Genomic DNA, 24,651 nt, shown 5'->3' on the forward strand with positions numbered 1-24,651 from the left:
AAATGTGACCCTGACTACACACTGCTTTTTTAGGACAAAACTCAAAAAGGTTAGAAACCACTGGTTTAATCTTTAACAATGTGTTGTTTTTTAAAAGCTTGTTATATTATTAATTAATCTGAAAAGTAATTAGTAACTATAGATGTGAAATAAGTGGAATGGAATAAAAAGTACAATATTTCCCTTTGAAATATAGTGAAGTTAAAGTATAAAATAGAATAAAATAGAAATATGCAAGTAAAGTACAAGTCTCTCAAAATTGTACTTGAGTACAGCACTTGAGTAAATGTATTTATTAGTTTCCACCACTGTTTAATTGCACCTGTGCATTTCCTGCTTTGACATGTGTGCTGCTGTGAAAAAGGTTTACAGCTGTCAATAAATATCATCCAATAAAGTCGTGCTAAAAGGAATAAATGGAAGTTCGACCATAAACTGGAGTAATGTGACCCTGGGTATTATTACTGACATACTGGCAGCAGCTGTGTGAGTGTGCAGCCACTGTGCGGCTCCCTGTCCCATCAACTTCAGCTCGCTGTTTCCAGCCACACCAGCAGTCAGCCACGGTGGTCCAGGGACGGACACGTCAGGAGGCTTTAGAGGAGTTTCACGGGCAAAGATATGGGGACTCACTGAAGACATACAACATCCCTCATCGGCAGCATCCCGCTGAAGTAACCGAAAGGTAAATCGTAAGCTACTGGATGATTTTAACCCTTCTCACACATAGCTGTTCGCCGCTGCCTGTGATAAAAAATGCATATCTCTTGAGTCTACCGTCAGCTAATGTTAGCTAGCCTGTAAGCTAGCTGACGTATTTTAGCCTACGAATGATTCATTTAACCCAGAGACATATAAGCAACCAGATTTGAAATTAATTTAACCGTCTACAAATTAACGTGACGGCTTTTCATTGAAACCGGCGACGTAGCGATAGAGGGGACTCTCGCCTGTTACCGTTTCACCGTTTGCTGTTAACGGTAATGTAAACGCCACGGCTAGCTGAGGGTTAACTAACTGGCTGTAACAGCTCAGCTAGCAGAGACCCATTCATTTATTTCTCGGTCTACTCTTCTCTGCTCCGTCGATTATGGTTTGGAAAAACAAGCATTACGGCCCATAATAATGACAAGTTATGTTTTCGTTTTAGCTTTCTTTTCGTTTCACTGTTATTTCCTCAATTTCAGTTCATGTAGCTTAACGTAAGAGCGGTGGTGGAAAGTAGCTAATTACGTTAGATTTACTCAAGTCTTGTACTTATGTACAATTTTGAGATACTTGTACTTTGAGTAACGTTGAGTAACGTTATTTCCATTTTATGCTAGTTTATTCTTCCACTCTACATTTCAGAGGAAAGTATTGTACTTGCTACTCCACTAACTTAGTTACATTTATTTGACAGCATTATTTACTTTTCAGATGAAGATTTTACACAATAGATAATATAACAAGGTTTTAAAATACAACATACTGTTAACGATTAAATCAGTGGTTTCCAACATTTTTGGCTTTCATCCTCTTACAAAAGGCAGTATGTAGTCAGGGTCACATTTCAGATGTCTATGAGTTGTTAACAGCTTCACCAAATAGTGATTTTTCCCTCTAAACTTCTCACATGGTTTCATTTCAATAAATGTTCAACTGATCCAATATTTCACCAAAAATCAAAGATTAGAGAAAAAACTGAAAACAGATTTGTGTATCAGAACTTTGTTTTTTCTTCTTTCCTCTCCCATGAATCATCTCATGAATTTATCTGGTGACCCTTTGGAGGGGCCTGGCCTCTAAGTTGGGAACCACTGGACTAAACTAGCTAACTGTAGGCTATATAAAGAAGTTCAAACTAGCTCCACATCCAGCAGCTACAACAGTAACATGCTGCTTACACACTGATGCTTCAATATTAATAATCTAGTGATGTCATATATAATAATATAACAGTCAGGGATGAAATGAATACTTTTACTTTAATACTTTTAAGTACGTATTGCTGCTAATACATATGTACTTTTACTCAAGTGGGATTTTTCATGCAGGACTTTTACTTGTAATGGAGTATTTTTACATTGCTGTATTGGTACTTAAGTAAAGGATATAAATACTTCTTTCACCACTGCGTTCAAGCGCTTGTGTAATGGTGACATCCCATTAAGCAAGCACTATGGTATTGTTAGCTTTAACCTCTGGATTAGCATTTTTAGCCTCAACAGCTAAGGCTAACATTAAATGTGTGTGATATGCTTGGATTTGGCTAGCTTGCATTTTGTGTTAATTCACATTTTTGTAGTTCGCTACAGAAGTCTTTGTTGGCAAACATTGCTGCCATCTTGCCAAACTAACAAATCACCTTCCTATGTGTGTGGTGTTTCACAATACCAGTAAACTAGTGTTAGAACTTCTTCACTTCAAGTGAGATAAAAACCTTTTTCAGTCCATTTTATGTAAATGTGTAAAGCGAGATAATCCCACACTGATACTGTGTCACTTAATCAGTGACACCTCACAGTCTATCACTAAACTGTTATCGAAGGTAACATTACAGTACTCAGATAAGTTGCCATGACATCACCCTCAACAGTACTGTACATTTTAACTCATCTGAACTCACTTGCCACTTTATTTCGTGCAGTAATATAGTGAAATACCACACCCCTCTCATTTTCATCAATCTTCAGTTTTTGTAGAAACTGTGAGAGGTGTTGATTCAATATTGTTTGACCTGCAAGCTAATTGCTTTAGTTTTGGTTTTTACTCAAAACAAAGTGAGTTTGAGTCAGATTTGAACTCAGAAATCATGAGCCCATACTTGCTTTTTATAAATTTACTGCAGCAGATGAAGACTGGATAAATAATGGATTTGTTGTACATTTTTAACCTTTTAGGAAAAAAACACACTATAAATAGAACTTTTGGCTTCTTCTTTCTCACAGGGTGTAGCCTCGATCTTACGTGGGCAAATTACTATTAGGTTTTGGCTATTACTGCTATGACTGTCCCCAAATTCAAAGCAAACAGCAATTTTGGCACTTGGCTGAAAATAGGACATGGAATTGAATTATTCATTCAAGAGTTCCTATGAAAAAACAGTGTTTTTCTTACACTGCACAATGTGTTAAAACGCCTCTCTTTTCTATCTGTGCTCATGGTTGTCACGGTTGGTTTTACACACGTGTTAAGTAGGCTCATGTTGGTGCAGTTTGGTGTAATCTAATATTTGAAAGTGTGTAACGTGAACCATTTGTGGTCTGGTTGGCCAGTGCAGTCAGTCAGTACTGATTCTTTTGTCGCCCAGTCAAAGCAAATTGTACATTGGATCTTTCCAGATGTAAACCGTAATTATGTAGTTAGAGTAGGTAGGACCATGATACTCACATGCTTTGTCTTGTCATTTTTAATTGGTACATGCATGGAGTTTTTAAGGTCAAGGACTTTCTTTGTTGATAATTGCTTTGTGTGTTTAGTTACTGCTACTGTCAACTCAGCATATAAGTGGTACTTTTCTTTTTAAAACTCCTAAAATCATCTCTGAAAGTAAACTATTTATATATTTTCCATGGCTCTTGTCAAATCTGTGAACACAGAGCAGATCGTGGGCTGGCTCAGGGGGAGGATGAACCCAACAGCCTTCAGCTCAGTGGGCCTGCATGTTTTCTTTGATAATGTTTACAAAGGGTTTAGCAGATGGGGCACCAGGGATGGAAGAGCCTCATACATTATGTGTATCTTAGGCTTTCACTCAGGAGCTAAACCAGGCATGAGGATGCTGGAAGCCATACCACACAGAACCTCCTGATGACAAAAACATGGTTGAATTTGGACTACAGTCTCATGAGTGTACCCGCTCTATTTGTATTAAGTGTAAAAATGGCACTAATACCTAAAATTCGCACCTGGGCTAATTTTAGTGAGCTGGAGTGATATTTAATGTGAACGAATCCCTGCAGAGGTTATACCCTCTACAGAACTTTCACCTGTTTAGTTTTGCTTTCACGTGTCCAGGACGTCAAAAAGTTTCAGGGTAATGACCAACAAAAAAATCAATAAGTCCATTGTGCTGAATATCCCATTGGTTGACTCCTGCAGCCAACGAATGTCACAATCTCCCTCCTGTTTTGATTAGTCATGCATAATAACAAGCACACGCAGCAACGATTGTATCGTACATGTGACTGTGTGTGCCAGAACATCACGCCGCAGAGTTTTTTTTCCCTGAGCTTGCCCTCCTTATCAGGGAAAAAACATTGCCTAGCCCTTCACAGAAATTAGCCATCCCTTATCAGTCATACACCGCCACCTTGAAGGGGCCATCCCATTGGTTGAACCTGTAGTGTTCTGTCAGCTGACTGGATGAGCAGAAATGCACATCCTGCAAAGAATAACTAAGAAGAACACTGACAAAGTTTATGACGGTGTTGCATAATTACCACTGGCGTCATATCATGGTGTACTGCTGTTTACCTCTGGGGAGGTTATTCCAAGGTGATAAGGTGGGGAGTATTTTAGATTGGATCCAGGATGGCAGCCAGACATTATCATCATAATCTGTGGGAGAAAAACATTGGTCCCAGTGGAGTATCCTGAGTTAGGAAAAGTGAGAGCTCGTGCTCCACTAACAGTGATGAAAAGACAAAGATCCTGGGGGGACAGGGAGCATCTGGAAAGCAACACAGAAGACACCACAGACAACAGTGAGCAGGATGACTCTCCGTCTCTGAAGTCCTCCTGGTCCTTGGTGAGTCAGTGTTGACAGGTTTCTTAATTGGTCACAGCTTTGGCCTGAAGCTGGAGGGTCTACTACAGCATTAGTCATCCCGTATTGTTTGGTTTGGTAGGTTTGTCTGGCTCATTGGCTTATTGTTTGACCACAATGACTCAGGTGGATGATGTGAGTTTAAGAGCTTCACACAATACTGTTTTTTAGGGATTAAAGTTAGACAGTGGAAGAAATGAAATGCTTATTGAGTATCTCAATTTTATAAACAGTTAGGCCAAGATGCCTGCATCTTCCTGTCAGATGTTGTAATTATTTCATATCCAAAATACCAAGCCTGTCCTCTTTTTAATTTGTAGTTTTTGGTCTGGCAATATAGCTACTTGTGTGTCCTACTTCTGAATTGACACTGAAAGGAGGAAAAGACAATGGGTAGCAGCAGGTAGCAGGTCGGTTGGTTGGTCCTTCACTTTTGGAATCACTTGTTGATCCTTTTGTCTAGCACCATCATCAGGATAAATTTAATTTTGTCCAATACTTACATTTGTTTAGTTTTTTTTTGTTTTTTTGCTTTGTACTGTTTGTTGTTGTGCTGTTGTATGTTTTGATTATGGGGGACTATGGATGCAAATTAGCTTCGAGCCAACTCTGGTGCAGTGCATCTTTAATGTTTAAAGCTGCACACTGTCCCAATCAATAAATCAAATCAATTTATGACCTTATACCTGAAAAACTCATTACATTCCCATCAGATGCAGTTGTACTTGTTGTTGATGTTCAGTGCTAGTTAGCAAATGGTAGCATGCTAAAACAGTACACTAAGATGTGAACAGAGTAAACATTACACCTGCTAAACATCAGCATGCTAGCATCATCACTGTGAGCATGTTAGCGTGCTGAGGTGAACTTTTCGGTCAAGAACAACCTCCCAGAGCTGCTAGCATGGCTGTAGATTCTTAGTCTTGTTTATGTTTCAGACCATGTTTGATTTTATTGGTCCCTCAGAGATGATTCCATCTATGTTTTGCAGTTTTATCTCCATGGTTGATATTTGAGTGATTTTATGTGTATCAGTCAACAGTACACTGTAAATAAACCCCCCCATATTTAAGTTTAAAGTAGGTAGGTTTCAGGTATCATCTATGCATTGAACTAAAACATTTGATTGGAAAAACAAGACAACACAAAATGTGGATCTGTTTTCACATTTGCTGTCTATAGGCCCACCAATTTTATTGTGGACTAAAAATGCAAAATACAAATCCCTACCTAACCTTTTAAATGCTTAAACGTTCTTAGTCAGATTAATAAACTGGTTGTTTTCCTGTAGATTATGGTGTGTGATTGTGATTTTTTTTTTTTTTCCATCCAGCTTCAGTTCACGTGTGGGGTGAAGTTCTTAAAAAGAACTGAGAGCTTCTTGTTGTTGACAGAAGGCCTTCTATGAAATCATCTAAACCATTTTACAGCCTTTTTAGCAGTCATCTCACAATGGTGGCTGTTTGATTTCCATGATATTTGCCTCTCCGTGTGTCGATAAATGGTGCAAAATAGTCTCAGTAGCCTGCATATATGAATATTTTTACTACTATCTAATCAATAGCATACTCTTTCGGGGAAAAAAAATATCATGGCAGAGTTTCCCCGCGTACCAAGATGCCACCATTGCACAGATGCCTCTATTCTCTCCCCCTACCCCCCACTGCTCTCATAGCTAGACTCTGAACAAAAGGTCAGTGTGAGATAGGAGCATTTCAGGTTACATAAACCCAATGAAGTCAGTAGGGGTAATGTGTTTACAAACCCCACTAAACTAGACCCTGACCTGAGCAAACCAAAATCATGTTTGCTAAAGCAGCAGCAGTTTTGTGAACTCTGTGTCACAGTGCACAAGTGACAGCAAATAATCTAGCTCAGTAAATTCAGTGAAGAGGCCACAGAAAGGCTGGGGAGGTTTGTGTGATTATGTATGATTAGCCTAGGCCTGGCTGTGATTTTCTCTCTGATTCAGCAGCTTTGATAGATTGCTTGTAAAAGAGTTTGTATGTCCCAAGTGACAAAGAAGTGCTTTGAGAAAATGCATAAAATTACAGCCACAGAACTATGGCTTTTTAGTATTGTATTTGTTATACTTAGCAGAGGCTTATGAATGTAAACAGGAAGTCAGCTGCCTCCATGGCAGTGGGAACTCTGTGTGAGGTTGTCTCTACTCATTGTTTCAGCCCAGCCGTCAGCTCCCTTCTCAGATGTTGCTCTTGTGGGACAGCGGCCAGTGACATGGGACTAACAGTGGCACTCTGGCAGTCTGTATGCAGGTCAGGAGATAACAGATACCACAGGGCAGCCAGTCAGGCAGTGAGGGGAGAAGAGAGATGAAAGCAAAGGACAAATGAGACAACCCGAGTGACAGGAAAAGGATAGTTAAAAGAAGAGACAACGGTGGATTGGAGTGTAAGGGGGAAAACTTAGGCAATAGAAGTGAAATCAAGTGGAAAAACTTTGAGATTCCACAACTTGTAGGGGCCAAATCTGTCTCCTCTAGTGGACTCTTGCTGAACCCTCATCCTGTCTTTCCTTTAACACAGCTAATCCTTTTGTTTTTGTCCCCCCTCCAGGCGGACACCATGAACTACGTGGGCCAGCTGGCAGGTCAGGTGCTGGTAACGGTCAAAGAACTGTATAAGGGTATTAATCAAGCCACGTTGTCCGGTTGCATCGATGTTGTGGTTGTCCGCCAGAGAGATGGCACCTACCAGTGCTCACCATTCCACGTGCGCTTTGGCAAGCTGGGTGTGCTGCGCTCCAAGGAGAAAGTGGTGGGTTAAAATAATTTATCTTTCTTCTTCTCTCTCCTTTACCTATGTTAACGTCATGTAAATATTTAAACTCTTATGGGCTCAATAAAAACGTCCATGATCTACATTAGGAAATTTTCTTACAGAGAAGACTACCTTGTGTTTGCCAACTACGAAACTTGTTTTTCTTTAAAGAGGCAGGCCTTTTTCTCACAATGTGTACTTTTAATTAATATTTTGAATTCTCATACAGTCTGATCACTCCTCAAGAGAACTTAAACATTAGTTACTTAAAATAATTGACCAGACAACTATGTTTTACGTTACTGAAGTCTTAACTTCAAGGACATACACGTCAATGGTCTGCCTACAGGTGTTTTCACATATTTGTTTGATTGTACCACTTTTCAGGACAGTGCAGGCATGTAGAAAATGCACTTTATTAACATCATTGAGATTGGCAGCCCGATTGATTCCGTGCATTGCTTTGCTCAATGTCAACCAGAGCAGGCGTCCAATCAGTCAGGTCAACTGTAAACACCTGTGTGGGAATGCAAGTTCATCTAGAAAAAAATCTTGTGTTTCTGTTTCTCTTTCAAGCAGCTGCACTTTATTTCAGTTCTGATTTCATTAATAAGTTATAAATAGACAGCTTGGGTCATATGTGTGCCTCACTGAACACAAGTTGCCCCATTTACCAGTCTGGTAGGAATTTAATAGAAGCTTGCATTTGTATCAAGATTTTTATGTGAGTTGATCAGTTTATATAAATATAAAATGATATAACATGGTAGTCAGTCAGTAGCCTAATTGGTAATACATGATACATATTATTTTGCCACCACATTGCTCTATTCTTAGAACAGTAATGGTGAGCTATGACTTGAAGAAAGCTTATTTACTTGCTTGTGGACCAGAGGGGGTGATGATTCGTGGGGGATTGACACTGTCTCACCACCTACCCAGAATGCTGATGGGCTTCGGAGGGAGGAATGAATGAGTGGTTCCTATGGCAACAGCTCTACAACTTGAATGTGTGGGAGGGGGAGGAAACGTGAAGAAGAAGAAGGCCTCAGCAAGGGCTGTTGTGTAACAGTTGCATGTGTCCCTGAGATCACTTATCAGATCCCCAAGGGATGCTGCTAAATATATTTATTAGAAATTACTGGAGCAAAAAAAAATCATTTGATTTTTTGGATTTTTAAAAATACATGTCAGGAACAGAGTGGGAAACTGTAGTTGCCAGCCAAATACTAATTAAATTTTGGCTGTGGCTGGTGTGTCTGTCCCCCTGCACTAGTCACTTTGGATGACAACCAGGAATGTTTTTAAAGTACTTTTTGATTCTAAAAACATTTGGGATAATAACTCAACTGAGCTATGCATAGACAGTTCTTTTCTGCTTTCTTTTACTCCACTTTTTTGTTATTCTAGTCAGAACTGAACATGAGCTTTGAAGCTACTATTCCTTTATTTTGAGCATTGTCCTGCATCTATTGCCACCAGTTTCCAGTAATCCTGTAGACTGTGTAGATTCAGCCACTCCAGTGAATGTAACCTGTCACTAACTGTGAAAGGTTGAAGAGGACCCTCATTTATTCTGGCTCATTATTAATTGGGCATTGAAATTCCCAGCCATCACACACCACACATAAATTCCCCTTAGCAACCCTGAGGGGGTGAAATTAAATCTCGAGGCTGGCTGAGAAACCACATTGGCAGTAAAGGACATCAGCAAAAGGAAAGATACAACATAGCAGATCACGAGAGGGGGAAAAAAAACAGATTATGTTGGTTGCCGTATTGATAATTTGGTTTCAGGTTGTCAGACTGGGCAGTGCACTTGTAAGTCAAAGTCTGCCTCCTCCTTACTCATCTGTAGTCACTGCCAGACGTGACCTGGTTTTGCTTTTGAGGTGTCAAGTTTCTGAATAGCCTCAGGTCCACTGGAGGTTCGCCTGGCGGTCATGAATGGCCCTGTTCTATTGGCAGGCTCCACAGAATGCAAGCCCAGAGGACCCATACTCTTATTAGGTTTTGTAAAGCCTTGGGAGAAAGATGGGCTTTATGTAGCTACCGTACAGGCCCTCTATAAAGCTTGTTGGAAGTATAAAAGAAAACCTAATTTGTTTCTAAATTACTTTAAAAAAAGCCAAGTTAGATTCGCACAAATCAATGTATGTATGTGCTGATTTGACAGCATATAGGCTATGCCAGCTAGTAAACACCATTTTCAGTGTCCTCCTAATAGCCAGTACTTCACAATTGTTCACATTGGTCCAGAGGTGTCAGCTTGTAATTCTTTTTTCTTTCTTTTTTCTTTTTTTTCAGATCGACATCGAAGTGAATGGAGAGCCTGTAGAGCTGCACATGAAACTTGGAGACAATGGCGAGGCCTTTTTTGTCCAGGAGGCTGAGCAGCAGAATGTAAGCATCTAACTGACTACATAGATAGATAAAGACTCTTTTTGGAAAACCATTCAGAAAAATACAATAATTATATTTATGTTTTTAGATTGATAACCAAAAAATGAAAGCATTTCTCCTTTCTCACTGAAGTTAAGTGAATCAGTATATACAGTATTTTGTGAAATCTATCATAGTTTTTTGAAACATCTTTGTAGGTTTCTAATTTGTTGTAGTATTTGTCAAGCAGAGACTTGCAATCTTAATGATTTATTTGAGGAACATGCTGTACACATATTTGGGAAAATATATTATACCAGATTCATCATTGTTTGTGTACACAGGATACCAGAAAGACTCTCAGGATCTCAAGATGTTTTTCCCCCTAAAGCAATATTACAGTCATTATAATCCACAGCAATCATGAGGAACAAGTGTAGGGCATGTTTGTGTGTGGGAATAATTACTCTACTGTTAGGCCGTATTCAGACCTAATCAGGTGGTGCGGTGAAAACGTCAGTCCTCCCTTTCATTTGAAAGAGTCAACTTTTGGAGAAACACAACCTGATGTCACGCTGCGGTGGCCAATCATAGCCATTGATCAGACTTAGCAGAGCTGTAAAATCCTTCCATGAGGGAGGTAAAAAATGTTACTTGGAGGAGGGGAGGACATTTGTCTTCATTTGATAACGTTAAAAGTAAAGTTAGACTTTGCTGTCGGCTTACCAACTCATTTTAAAAAGGCTGAGAGAAAAAGAGAGAGAGGGAGAGCTGAGAGCACCAGGGAGTGAGAGAGAGCAATGGTGGTCCGAGTGAGCTAGAGAGTGAATGAAGAAAAGGAGTGGTGGTAACAAGAAAGCCGGTGAATCAGATCAATAAAACGTTAACCTCTCATTGTTTCACAGCGGTTACGTTCTAGAGCACAAATAAACATGCTCACACCCCCACACACCTCTGCTCAACCCTGCAGTGGTGCATCACATCGCCTGATTTAGTCTGAATGGCCTTATGCACTTGCTACATTTGACAGATGACCTATTGCTCAAGCTTGCTAGAGTCACATTGTGACAGCTCAGCAACAACCCTGTTCTGCTGGACTAGTCATAGATCTAGTCATAGCTTTACTATGCTGAATCTAGTGATATGTATTTGCTGCTTTGTTTTACACTTAAAATGTATCCTGAGCTCTATGTTTCTGCATTCTTGCCTGGTCTTTTAGCAGATTGTCCCTGCCCACTTGGCCACCTCACCAATCCCCACTGAAAGTCACCTGTTCTGGATCTCAGAGGTGGAGCACAGGGCACCAAAAGATTTGGAAGATGACCCTGCTGACCGAGAGGATCCACCTGAGCCTCCTGCTCCCAGTACCGTGGCTACAAAAAAGAAGAAGAGACGGAAGAAGAAGCACAAAGGAGACCCCCGAAGAGAGGAGCTGACCCCACCCATGTCAGTCACTACTGGTAATGCTATTGCTGCTAACGCACCTGCTGCTACGACTGCTGCTATGTCCAGCACTGGGCAAAATGAGGAGATCTTTGAGATGGACCTGAGCTCTGATGAGGATATTGCAGCACATGTCTCAAGGTAGGTTCAGGGTCAATGCTTGTTTGCTTAACCAAGGCCAATTTAAAGGAAGATTAATTAATGAATGTGTATTTCTTGATTCAGGTCACCTTCAGTGACCACAATGCGAGACATTGACCCCAAATTACCTGCAGCCAGGCCCAACCTTGATGGTTATCCGCTGTCAGATGGAGATTGGCGGGCAGATGACAGGTATTATTGATTAGAACATGGGTCCATTTGCAAAGGTGTGACATAGACACCTAAATAGACTCCTATTGATCGTTTGCATTTCTTTATCTGTCCCTTTAGTCATGGCTTGTCTCAGGCTTTTTCCCCAAAGAGTGACTCTGAACTGGTGGTGAGGCCCTCAGAGAGTTTGCTCAGAGCTGAGTCCCACATGCAGTGGACCTGGGGAGAATTTCCAGAAACTACCAGGGTAAGCACTTCTCTCTACAAACACTCATGAGGACATAGTTGTCAGTATACTCTTATCTTACTCTCTTTTTTTCCCCCTGATACCCAATATCCAGATCACCAAAAAAGAGAAACCAGAACTACTAAAAACAGTGACCATCACCCCTTCAGAGAGCACTCACTTCCGCGTAATCCTCAGTTCTGAGGCCATGGAGACTGAGAGTGAGATCGAAAAGGAAGACGGCGCCTCCTCAGTGTGTACCATTGTCAAGCCACAGCCACGCACCCCTATCACCACTGTAACACCTGTAAATCCTCTCACATCTGTCAGCACTGCTACTGCTCTGAGTCCTGTAAGCCCCATAGAGCCTCTGGATGTCTTGCCCTCCAATATGGTGACCTCCACCCCCTCCAACAGCCAACAGAGCGATTCACCCTCTAAAAAGAAAGGTACGTTTGGTGATTGTCAATTGGCTCATTCTGAGGCAAGTCTTGGTTAGCACTAGTGATAATTGTACATTAACTGATGAATAATTCTGTTGTCGAATGCAGGTGTCCCAAAGAGGAGCCAGCATCAGGGTCCTGAGGATATCTACCTTGATGACCTGAATGTACTTGAACCTGATGTTGCTGCACGATATTTTCCTAAGAGGTTAGATTATGAAAGAGGCACCTAATTGCTTGACCTCTTTTAATTAAAAACAGAAAGTCTATTTTAAAACTGAATATAAGTAGGGGAAAAAAACTCCTCTAAAATAACCTTGAAAGACATAGACCAGTATAATGATGTGTTGTACTCTGTATTCCTTTGTGACATGGTCTGTTTTTGTTGCTCCAGTGAGTCTGAAGCAGCCACTAAGCACTGGATGGAATCGGAGATGCGCTCTGGTTCACAGTCTCCACAGTCGGTGGGAAGTGCAGCAGCTGACAGCGGGACAGAGTGTCTTTCTGATTCAGCTAGCGACCTCCCTGATGTCACTCTTTCTCTGTGTGGAGGCCTCACAGAGAACGCTGAAATATCCAAAGGTACATCAGAATGGCACTCATAAAAAATGTAGCCTAAAGTGCATTTTTATGCAAGATAGAAAGTTAACCCCAATCAGTAGAGACATACTGCTAGAATTCTTTTTTTTGTATAACTGAAAACGCTCCCTACTGAATAAGCTGCATAAGAAGACGCCACTGTTGATAGAGGCTCTTTTCTATTAAAAAAAATCCGTCAGTTTTGTCTGTTTGATGGCAAATGCTTGTTACCACATTTCCCTTTTTTAAGGCCACATGTGCCTCGTTTTACTAGCGTTGAATCCCAACAGAACTGTTCTCTCTTGTGTCTCAACCACTCTGTCTTCCTCTTTTCATATGTGTTGATAAATGATTAAAAAAAGAACACTATTTTTTAAGTGTTACTTGGAAAACCTCAGCTGCTGCGGGAGCTGTAACAAAAACTTTCCTGACCTTTCCATGTGTCTTAAAGTGAGATGTTATGGCTTACTATGACTGGCCTTTTCATCTGCTGTCTTTAATTAATGTTCTTCTCTCCTTGCAGAAAAGTTCATGGAGCATATCATCACCTATCATGAATTTGCTGAAAATCCAGCAATTATAGATAACCCCAACTTGGTAGTAAAGATAGGAAATAGGTAAGTAAACGTTTTAATTTCACAAGTGAAATGTACAAGAAAGACGTTTTAAAGGGGATATATTGTCGAAAGGGAGATGTCCATTTCCTTTTTTGATTATAAAGCATGTCTAGGTGCTATATAAATACTGTGAAAATGTCAAAATGCTCAGTCCTCTGAGAAATGCACACAACCCTTATCAGAAATTGTGTCTTTTAACGAGCCATTTGGACTTCCGTAAGGTTGTGATGTCGCAACAATACACTCAGCATTTCTCCTACCATTGCCTATGTTATTTATCTAATTTATGTGCACTTATTTCATTTCAGCTCAGTGTGAGGGTCTCCATTGCGTTTTGTTGTCATTTATGGTCATGCTAGTTTCTCTCCTCTGCACTCCGTGTGCTACACAGTCATTACCTGTTGGTTGGCCTGGGCATGCGTCACTCAGAAACAGTCAGCCAATCAGAAGAGAGGGGCATAGAGCAGACACATAACAGCCCATTTCAGGCTGAGTGAGACAGAGGGGCTATATCCATGGCTTGTACAGCTGCTTTTTGACCATAAAAGCATGCAAATGTTTGTAAATAGACCACAACAATTAAAATATTAAATTTGGAAAGGGGCAGAATATGATCTCTTCAAGTACACGGTCAATATTGGTTCTCAACTGTCTATGTTTTCAGATATTATAACTGGGCACTAGCTGCACCCTTGATTCTCAGTCTACAAGCGTTTCAGAAGAATTTACCAAAGGTAATTGGAATTTTGTTTTGCATTGTCTTCTATATGTTGCCATTACATGTGGATAAATTGGCATCTAGCTCACTGTTCACTATCTTTGTCTTCTTGTTTATCATAGGCTACAGAGGAGGCCTGGGTGAAGGAGAAAATGCCAAAGAAGTCAGGCCGCTGGTGGTTCTGGCGGAAAAGGGCGGATAGTACAATCAAGCAGGTGTGCACATGTCATGATATGTACAAACATGAGGACACAGCTTGTGCTACAAAATAAACCACCATAATTTTTGTAAAAGTCACAACTATATGTACAGTGTTGCTTTTCTATCTGCTTGCCTGATTGTGTTGCTTGTCTTGGGATTTCTTAATTTTTCCAGTCAGAGACTAAGCTTGAAACAAAGGAGGAGTCTAATTTGGAGGAGGAAGGACCCTCCATATCTCAGGAGAAGCTGGTCTTACCGTAAGTGTTACCAAGTGTTTATTGATCCTGTGTCATGTGGAGTGAATTCATTGACATACTGAACCCCTGGCATTGCATTGAAGGAAATCCACAGCTTCATAAATCCACGGTTTCATGATAGCTCTGCACAATCACATTATATTGCCAGACAAAGAATGGAGTCAGCCAACAGTCAGGTGCTTTCCCAGGGTTATAAGGCAGGAGCTCTGAGTATATAAAACACTCACCAAATTTTTAGCACAGTAGTTGTTGACTAATGCTTATCTGATATAGCTTGTTTGTTTTGACGTAATTAAGCTATTAAGATAAGTTTCAAACAGTGATTCACATGGAGAAAATTATGTTGTTGCAACAGCAAGGTCTACTGAGCATAACACAGTTCATAGACAAGGATAATAAAAATACATTTTCTTTGACATGTCCAATTAAATGTAGTTGGCAGTTTTATTACTAAGCAGCTCTTGGTATACATCATGTTAAGTCCCAAAGCCTTACATTTTGATTAAGAAACGAAGGTGGTTTGATAACTGTTGTTGTTTCTCTGTAGGCCTAAAGCAGGAGACTCATCTAGCGATGAAGAGGGCAAGGAGGTTAGCGCTGTATCCTGTCAAGAGAGACTGCAGCCAATTGATGGTCAGCATCACCCCAGCCCACACACTTACAGGAAGTCACTACGCCTCTCTTCTGATCAGATAGTAAGTACATTCTTACATGTTGTCCTTCCTCAAAATCATCTACCCTACTTCTTTGAAAGGAAGCATTAACTCTGTAATAATTTTGTAATATTCCATATTTTATTAACTTGTACTTTTATTAGACGGTTTAATTTTCAAATGATGATCTGGCTTGGTTTTCATAATGGAAGATCGAACAGTTTCATATTGCAGTGAAGAATATACATTGGGACTTTTACTTGTCAAAGGGTTTATTTATAGCTAGCCAGCTCCCCCTGCTGGCTAGCTATGGATTGCATAGTGTTTGCCCTAATAGTAGTCTGTAGGGGGCTCTGAAGACCTTTACATTTTCATTGTGCTGTGGAAAAACAAATCATACAGTCACTGTTTGAACACATTAGTGAATAAAATTGTGAGACTGTGCTTCCAGATGGCTTCACTGTTTTCTTTGTGTTACCAGGCCAGTCTGAAACTGAAGGAGGGGCCTAATGATGTGACATTTAGCATCACCACACAATACCAGGGCACATGCCGCTGTGAAGGCACCATCTACCTGTGGAACTGGGATGACAGAGTCATTATCTCTGACATTGACGGCACCATCACCAAGTACGTCCCTCTAAGTCACTCACAACCCTTCATAACGCATACAGTGAGGTATTACTGAGCATTCGTGCCTCTCTACAGAGCACATACATGTACACATAAATACTGAACAACAATTTCTCGGAGCGAACTGACTTTGTGAGGTGAGGGTAAAACAGTTCTGGCATCTGATACTGTACCATAAAATAAATCACCCTTATATTGTTCAGGGCTCATTGATTATCCACCAATGCATGGGAACTTTGCTCTTTCAACTGCGTATAATAACAGCTGCTTGTATTATACTGTATTAATAGATAACAAAGACTGATTAGGCATGTATATGAGGAGTAATCTTTTCCTTATACACATCTCTTGTAGAAGCATTCTTCATTTATTATTATTTATCGTTTAATGGATATCTAATTTTAGATCAATAGTCAAATGACGCAAAAGTACCTGAACCACACCAGTCTCAGATCATGATCTGCAAGCCTCCGTATTGCAAGAAAGGGAATAATTCATGTATTAGTGAGACAGCTTCTGTAGCAGTGCAATGTTACAGTCCTGTGTGCCTATAAATAGCGCACATGCTGTGAAATAAGCTTCCTTATATGATGATGAGTATGATCACAGGTGCAGGCCAGCAGGTGAATGAAGTTGTATTAACTTTAACATTGTATAGGTTTGATCATCTATATCTATTAAAGGAAGGAATATCTGTCTGCGTGTCTGTATGTGTGCGTGTCCTTCGCGTATCTCTTTAACCATTCATCCGATCAACTCCACACTTGGCAGGTGCATTGCTGGGGAACAAACGGAGTGCAGTGTAGAACTTGGTGCAATTTGGACACGCAGCACGATTAATATTAATAAATTTAAACTCTGAATAAACAAGCAATCAACCGCTCCTCTCTGCAGTGATGGGGCGGGGCTTCTGGGCTTCATGATCAGAGCTATACATCCCTGCCATGAGAGAGCGGGGGGGACGACTTCTTCATTTGCTAAAGTTAAAAGTTAGGCTTTGTTGTTGGTTTCCCGACTCATTTTAAAAAGTGCACGAGCGAGTGACAGAGAGACAGACTGGAAAGCTTTCTATAAGAAAGAGAAAGCCTGTGAATGAGAAATTCCCAGTGTTGAAGTCTCTGTCTGTATTAAAACCATTTATTAAATTATTAAATGTATTAAATCCAAACAGGCACATTTTGAACGGGCATTACACTAGTGTAGAGTTAAATGACAGAAAACAAGGAGGATGATAAATGAGTTTTAGAGATCATTTCATTTCCCTTTACATGGATATTTTCTGAGCAGCTTCATTGCCATGTTCAAATCTTTCTCAAATAGCAGATGATAATGAAGTCCATAATCTTGTTCTATTTATGTTAAGCTTTTTAATTAGCTTAAAGCTAGCTCCATCTCTTCTGACACAAAATTAATGTCTGCTGCTTTCCTTACGCCCACTCTGTGAGGCTCAAAGGTGGTCAACATCAAACAGGTCCAGATTGACTTGAGCTTATTATCTCTGTGACCCTTTAGTCCAACCTATGACATGTGGCTTTCTTTGAGTAACAGGGCGAAGAGCATGGGGGCTATAATGAGCCCATTTACATTTCAGTCTGTAAGCACACACAGCCATAAGCTCAGGTTGAGACAGTGCCTCCCCCATGGGCCTATAATCCTCATTAGCGGAGAACAGTCCATAATATTCTCTATTTATGATGAAATGATAAAGTAGTTATGGTGCTTTATGTGACCTCCTTTGAACAGCCTGTACTACCGATCTTCCATGTTTTCTTTCACGCACTTTCTTTCTCACGCTCTCACATTGTACATCTGTTACATTTTTGGAGCCTGGTTCTTGGTAATGTAACTGACAGATGGGGGAATTCCTCTCTTTATGTCAGTAATATTTACATGTATTTGTTTAATATTTTAGGTCAGATGTGTTTGGACAGATCTTGCCACAGCTGGGGAAGGACTGGACCCACCAAGGCATTGCCAAACTCTACCACTCAGTAGCTGAGTAAGTGCAGGACGACACTGATTAATTACAGAGGAAAGATGAATGGTCAGTCAGTGGTTTGCACTGTCTGGGTTTGATTTTCCAATTTCCCACTGCAGAGTTGATATTTTTGCCCAGTGTTTGTGTGGGTTGCTTTGAGGTGGATGACTCAGTAAGTTTAACTATAATCAAGTAAAAAATTATGAAACTCCTATGTCATTATTTCACCACTATCGTCATTGTATTTTCTTCCAGGGGTTTAAAAACTTAATGTTAAATCTGCAGTGAAAATCTGAACTTGTCTTCACTTCTTTAGTCACGCAGAGAATAGAAAATTTAATACACACAGTAGGAAATAGGCTCTAGTGAGCATGGGTAATAATGGTTCCTAATGATCTCTCCTCAGTAAAAGATTCATTGAATCGGTATGATTTCTGCACATTATGAAAGTAACCAATATAGCTGATATAATTAAAGTGCTATTCTTAGTAGCTGCTAATGATGGTCATGATATTAAACTCTATTGGAATAAGTGTTAATGAGCGCTGCTCTCCTCGTTCGGCAGGAATGGCTACAAGTTCTTGTACTGCTCAGCGCGGGCTATTGGCATGGCAGACATGACAAGGGGTTACCTGCAGTGGGTCAACGATGGAGGCACCATCTTACCCCGGGGACCTCTCATGCTGTCTCCCAGCAGCCTCTTCTCTGCCTTCCACAGGTACAAGGAGTATACACAGTTTCAGTGTCTTAAAACCAAATACCAGAGTCATCGCATAAATTCAATACTCAGTATCCCTAAATCCTGTTTTTGTCTTCCTTCAAACTTAAATCCTTTTTATCTTAATTTCACATGAAATATGTCCAGGTGTCTCAAAATCCTCTTCTCTCTTCAAAACCTCATTCATTATTATGAACATTTTATATGATGAGGTTGTTACGGCTACAGAAAACTCATGTAAATAACTCAAATAAATAGATGTTGGTTGCCCTGCCATCAGCTCCTAGAAACATACTCATATTTTTTATCATTAATTCCAACGTGTCTCCTCTTGATGTGTGATTGACAGGTAATTAGCTACAGTAGGTGGACTTGAGAGAATGGCAACTTGTCAGTTTCTGTGTAGTGTTGTTATAGGAGAGAGCTCTTTTTTTTTTAGCTTATTCTAAGTGAGTTTACACTGAGCATTTTAAAAATCAATGAAAAAATATTGATCTCAGTAAACAAGATTTTAGATGTTTCCATTGTTTGCATTTCCGGAGCTCAGCAAATGTTTTCCAAATAAACTGTGAAATGGCAGTGATATCAACATCAAGTTAATTAAACAGCTGTAACACTGCACACATTGTTTCAGCCGTAGCTTGGGGTGGACATTAATGTCAATGGCTTGTTGGTATCACTAAAGTATTGAACCATCTCCCTTCCTCTAAATAGGCAGACACACACACACAGAAAACAGGCTTTGTAATGCAGCATATTCATGAAACATAGTTAAAGCCTCAGTTTTATTCATGCTCTGTCTACTTTTGGCACAAATAAATAAACTTTCCATCCAGTTACCTGCTCTGCTGTTTAATTATACAGGGTGGCAGTGGGCTTTTTCTGTTACTGTCACTGCTGAACATCACAGTTAACATGTAACCATAGCAACCTGCACAGTTTTTTTTTTTGTGTGATCTCTTTAGAGAACTGAAACCTCCATCCAGAATATTCAAATTTCCTGTAACTTAATCCAAGATTCAGAGAAATTGAACAAGTATTTAAGTTAACTCTCCATAGTTTGACCCACGGTAAGGACACACATGTGTTGCTCTAATCAAACTGTCTTTGCTTCAGGGAAGTCATCGAGAAGAAACCGGAGATCTTCAAGATTGAATGCCTTACTGACATCAAGAATCTGTTCCAGCATAACAAGCAGCCATTCTACGCCGCTTTTGGGAATAGAACTAATGTGAGTTAATGGATTTTTGAAGATGTCAGACTTCCAGACATTAAAGAGGCCGCTTTTACATGTCAGAGAGCTGCTTTTTCCAGAAGCCGATGTAGTCATGATGTATCGTAAGATCAACGTGACACTTTGGCTATCAATTAGCAGACAAAAACATATGAAATCAGTATTGGGCTGAACCTGAGCTGAGGTCACTGGCGGAATATGATCCCATGTGACTTCATCCGTGGAAGGGGAGCTCAAGCTGGGCACAGTGTCCCGTCTTCAGCTGCATAAACACCAACACCCAGATGAAGTATTGGGACAGCCATCTAACAACCTTTTGTCTGTCTGTGACGCTAGCCAGAGAAAACAAAAAAATAAAATAACACACACAAACACACACAAACAGTCTTGCACTTGATCACCAAAACATTCACTCTCGAAATATTACCATTACGTGCATTAGGTGGAACACAAACAGGAAATTTGTGGTTAATGTTATTAACGTGCTTATGCCGGATTGTATCAGTGTGTATTATGCATGAGAACTACTTTCTGAAAATTACATAATCAAGTGTTCTCTCTTCTCAGATGTGTTTAAAAGGCCCAGTCAGTTTTTAATATATAAATTACGGGTGTATTAACATACTATATGTAAGAAGAAAAATCAGCATTTGGTGTGTTTTAACAAATTATATTTAAAAACATAAGCTTGTTTTGTGCTTATTAACATATTATAGAAAAATATTGACTGTTAATGTCTCTCTGTACAGGATGTGTTTGCCTATAAGGAGGTGGGAGTTCCAGTGTGCAGGATCTTCACAGTCAACCCCAAGGGAGAGCTGATCCAGGAGCAGACAAAGGGCAACAAGTCCTCGTGAGTACATTCACTTACAGGTCCTGTCTGTTTCACTGTAAAGAACAAGACATTGATACCATCAGAATTACTGACAAACCCACAGAGAATTATCCCCTGACGCAGCAGTTCCCCTTCGCTCTATGAAGCGATTAAGCATCTTTCGGGTCATTGTTTTGGTTTTACCGAACTGTTTTGATTCACTCTCACCGCTCTCATCCACCCTGTTTCAAGCCAGAGGCAGCAACAAAGCTAAAAGCTGATAAACCCACTATACACTTCCTGCTCAACATCAAAGGGCGGACAGTTTGCAACTAGCTGTTGAACATAGTAGAGCGTTTAGCCGCTAATGAGCCAGATATTTCCCTCAGGAGATGACGGAGACCAAACCAGCTACGAGGAGAATGAATATTGGACTGAAACAAGACTTATAACGAGAGCCAATGTTACTGCATGTCTGCTGGATGTATAAATAGGCAACTCTTTGCTAACACATTCACCATAATAACTTTGTGAGGTCACAATACTGTATGTCAGTATTGTGTTTGCACAGCTTGTTGTGCTGCCCCCAAGAGGCTAAAAAAATCAGTAAATGCGGCTTTAAGTTTTACTTTCTTTCAACCTTTTTAAGAATTTGATTTTGTCCATGCTTGATCACTTACTAGCTACAAATAACTGCCATGTTTTGGTGTTTTAACTGTTAGTGCTCGCTGTTCTCTGACTCTCTGTCTTCACTTCTTTATCTCTCATTCTGTCTTTCTGTCCCTGTCTTTTCCTCCATAGTTACGGCAGGCTTAGTGAGCTGGTGGAGCATGTGTTCCCTCTTTTGAGCAAAGAGCAGAATGAGGCCTTTGTCATGCCAGAGTACAGCTCTTTCTGTTATTGGAGACAGCCCATACCAGACATCAACCCTGATGAACTGCTGTAATCCAGCACACATGGACACTCAGGTATACATATGCATGTATACACACATGGAGCGGGCACTTGAATGCATCTGCAAAGAAACACATGGACTGGAACCCCATCTTCCCTCTGTAATACTCCCAACCGATGCAAACACAGAAACTCACACGGCTCTACAAAAGTAACAGGAATGTGAGCATAAACACAGAAAAAGCTAGTAAACTGTAATTTTAGATGAGTGGATGTTTTCTCCAGAACAGTAAATCCTGGTGAATAATCCCTGGGAGACAAAAGACTAATCACCACCTAAACTATTGGCCCAGCAGACACTCTTTAGTCCCCACCACTGTACAGGGATAAAGATCTTTTTCTCTCTCTAACTTCTAGCAAAGAGGATGGTCTGCATTTACCATCAAGAGAGCGACTGAAGCCCCACGCGAGGCATTAGCCTTTAGCACTATACTCTGAGCTCTTAGCCAGAATGCACTAAAACTGGGCAGAAGGAAAAGACATCGTTTTCAGGAGTAAGGACGTTTTCTGAACATCCTTAACAAATGAAGTGTTCAAAGCTGAAAAGACACACTGTTCATTAAAACAAGACAGGCACTAGTCATGTGCCGATTATATATTTTGCTGTGGATGCTAAGTTTGCCTAAATTTGGTAGCCAGCCTTTAATTGGAGGCTTTATTCTGTTCTAACAAAATAAGTAAAAATCGTGATAGTGGCTGCCAAATAGTGACTATAAACTTTCTAGGATCCTGCTGTAGGAAAGGGTGTTTTCAGTTTTTTATGTGTACTCACTGTGGTGACGAGTTCACTGCTGGTGGAGGCGCGAACATATTTCCGATGGTCACTTTCTCCCTGTAGTTAATATCATACTGAATGAGTCATGTTTGGTATTTAATATTCAAGGTCATGCCTGGGATTTACTTTCGCCAACAAGTATGTGATGATGCACAGTTAGGTTTGACTTTAAAAAAAACAAAAAAACAAAACAAGAAAATGAAGCAGCTTCATGCTATATTGTCTCGCTGTTATTTTAATATGTTTATTCTGTTATTCAAGCTTTGGCGAATCAAGTGTGTTTTGTTAACAATGCAGTCATTATTTATGATAATTGATATGTTAAATTATTGATTTCTATCGTGATGCCTTTGCTTGTCTGAAAATGTAATTTATCACCAATGAAATGTGGAAATACTTCAAATCGGTATTTTGTATGCTTGGTCACAGGTTAACATGCACTTAACAGTAACTGCTAAGCCTTGTACGATTTTTTTTTTTTTTTTTTTTTTTTCACACCGATCTATATTCCTTGCTTTACACATTCCTGAACCTCAGACTCCACAGCTTTAGTATTAAAATATGTGTAAATGTCAAAGATAATGCTTGAGTTGGAACAGTGGAGATAAGCAGATCTGAGAAGAGCTTAAAATGAAGAATTTTGGTTTGCGAAGTCCTCTGTACGGCTACGTGTGTGTGTGTGTGTGTGTGTGTGTGTGTATGTGTGTGTGCACGAGCGCGTGTGCGTGCGTGTATGTGTGTGTGTGCATACATAATCACTGAGTGCTGCTGCTGTTGTGGTGAAAGGATCTTGCACCCTTTGCTCATGTTCCCTCAGTGGCTTTACCAAAACTTATCCAACGCACTTTGTCTAAGCTGCACTCGGAAGACGCGGGCTTTACACCTCAGCACACCTCTCGCCCACATGCACTTCATTTCAAGGTCTTTTTGTCGACGGAAGACCGGAGTATGCAATTGAATGCAGGATGAAAAGTTCTAGTTTTACCTCTTTGTTGTGTGAGTGACACCGCAGACGAATCAATGTAGGTGTTTGTTGGTTGCAAGGCAAAATGTGGGGATTAAAAACAAAATCATGTTTATTTAGGGATATGAAGTTAGCATCAGAGCTAGCCCTTAGCCTCTGTGTGTTTGTGCACGCATGTGGTGTGTGTGTGCGTGCGTGTGTGTGTGTGTGTGTGTGTGTGTGTATATGAGGGACAGAAAAAAGACTGAAACCATGCCTCATGACCTGAGGAAGAGCCATTGGGTCTTGTTTTGAGATAAACAGGAAATACTTGACTGTTTGCAGGAAGCTTTTTGAAGTGCTTCACCGGCATTACAGCATGTGTGTTGTGAGCAGATGTGCCACTCCACTGACACGGATCAGACCTCCAGCACAAGTGTAACAGTAACATGGTAGTATGTGCTAGGGAGGACTTAAAAAACCGGGTGAGACTTGACGGACAAAAAGCACAATTTACGATGACAGCTGTATCCAGATTGTCACTTATAGTCGTCATTATTTCGCCGAAGTGTTTCCGCGTTCACTCTGTAGCTCAGATTTTTTTGTAATGACTAAAATGCGTGTTTTGCTTTGATTCGTTTGCTTGTTCTCTAAGACGTTTGGTGAAGTCAAATAGATATATCTTCTAATTAACTAAATGAATTCCATTCTTTCTATGAAAGTAAAGCATCTTGTGTGGAAAGATCACACTTCATCCTCTATGATCGTGGGATATGTGGTATATAATATTGTTTGTTCTCATTCAACTGCTGTGGAAAATGATCCAGTTTATGTGCTGATCATCACATTCTTCTGTCTTTGATGCCTTTTTTGTTTTATTATTTCTCTTATAAAGTGTATGACCTTTTGTGGGATTGTGTTTGTTTTGTTCTGTTTGGAGGTTAATGCTTGCTATGTGATTGTGTCTGACCAACAGAAATACTTTAAGTGTATGCTGTGTTGATTTGTATAGAAATGTGGTTTAAAGTATGTTTAAAGAACAAAATCCAATGTAAGAAGAAAAAAAAAATACAGGCCTAATGAAGCTAACAAAGTGTGGCTTGTGGTCATATTTGTATGAAATAAAGTTTCTAACTGAATACATACTGTGTGTGCTACACTTTTCTGAGTAGGAGTCAAAAAGTTCAACAGTAACCACAGGCTAGTTCAGTAACTTTTAGCCTATTGCTTATTTTTAAGTA

The 24,651-nt window shown here is 40.1% G+C and overlaps 1 protein-coding gene across 5 annotated transcripts; it reads left to right on the plus strand.

Moving 5' to 3' along the window:
- The first annotated feature begins 492 nt into the window (after window positions 1-492).
- lpin2 (lipin 2) lies at window positions 493-24,549 on the plus strand. Of its 5 annotated transcripts, none has more exons than XM_044367761.1 (20): window positions 493-685; window positions 7,327-7,527; window positions 9,838-9,933; window positions 11,135-11,496; window positions 11,581-11,688; window positions 11,788-11,914; window positions 12,009-12,342; window positions 12,445-12,544; window positions 12,731-12,918; window positions 13,439-13,532; window positions 14,197-14,266; window positions 14,373-14,465; window positions 14,626-14,708; window positions 15,256-15,403; window positions 15,843-15,991; window positions 17,907-17,993; window positions 18,538-18,690; window positions 19,807-19,921; window positions 20,674-20,777; window positions 21,540-24,549. In XM_044367761.1, the coding sequence occupies exons 2-20, from the start codon at window positions 7,336-7,338 to the stop codon at window positions 21,682-21,684; spliced, it is 2,748 nt and encodes a 915-aa protein (XP_044223696.1). In that variant the 5' UTR covers window positions 493-685; window positions 7,327-7,335; the 3' UTR covers window positions 21,685-24,549. The 5 variants fall into 5 exon arrangements, with proteins under 5 accessions (XP_044223696.1, XP_044223694.1, XP_044223693.1 ...); XM_044367759.1 differs by having other exon boundaries at window positions 494-685; window positions 11,132-11,496; XM_044367758.1 differs by lacking the exon at window positions 493-685 and adding an exon at window positions 3,415-4,732.
- Window positions 24,550-24,651: the final 102 nt, after the last annotated feature.

The sequence above is a fragment of the Thunnus albacares genome, chromosome 12, assembly GCF_914725855.1.
Source record: "Thunnus albacares chromosome 12, fThuAlb1.1, whole genome shotgun sequence".
Lineage (NCBI taxonomy): Eukaryota > Metazoa > Chordata > Actinopteri > Scombriformes > Scombridae > Thunnus > Thunnus albacares.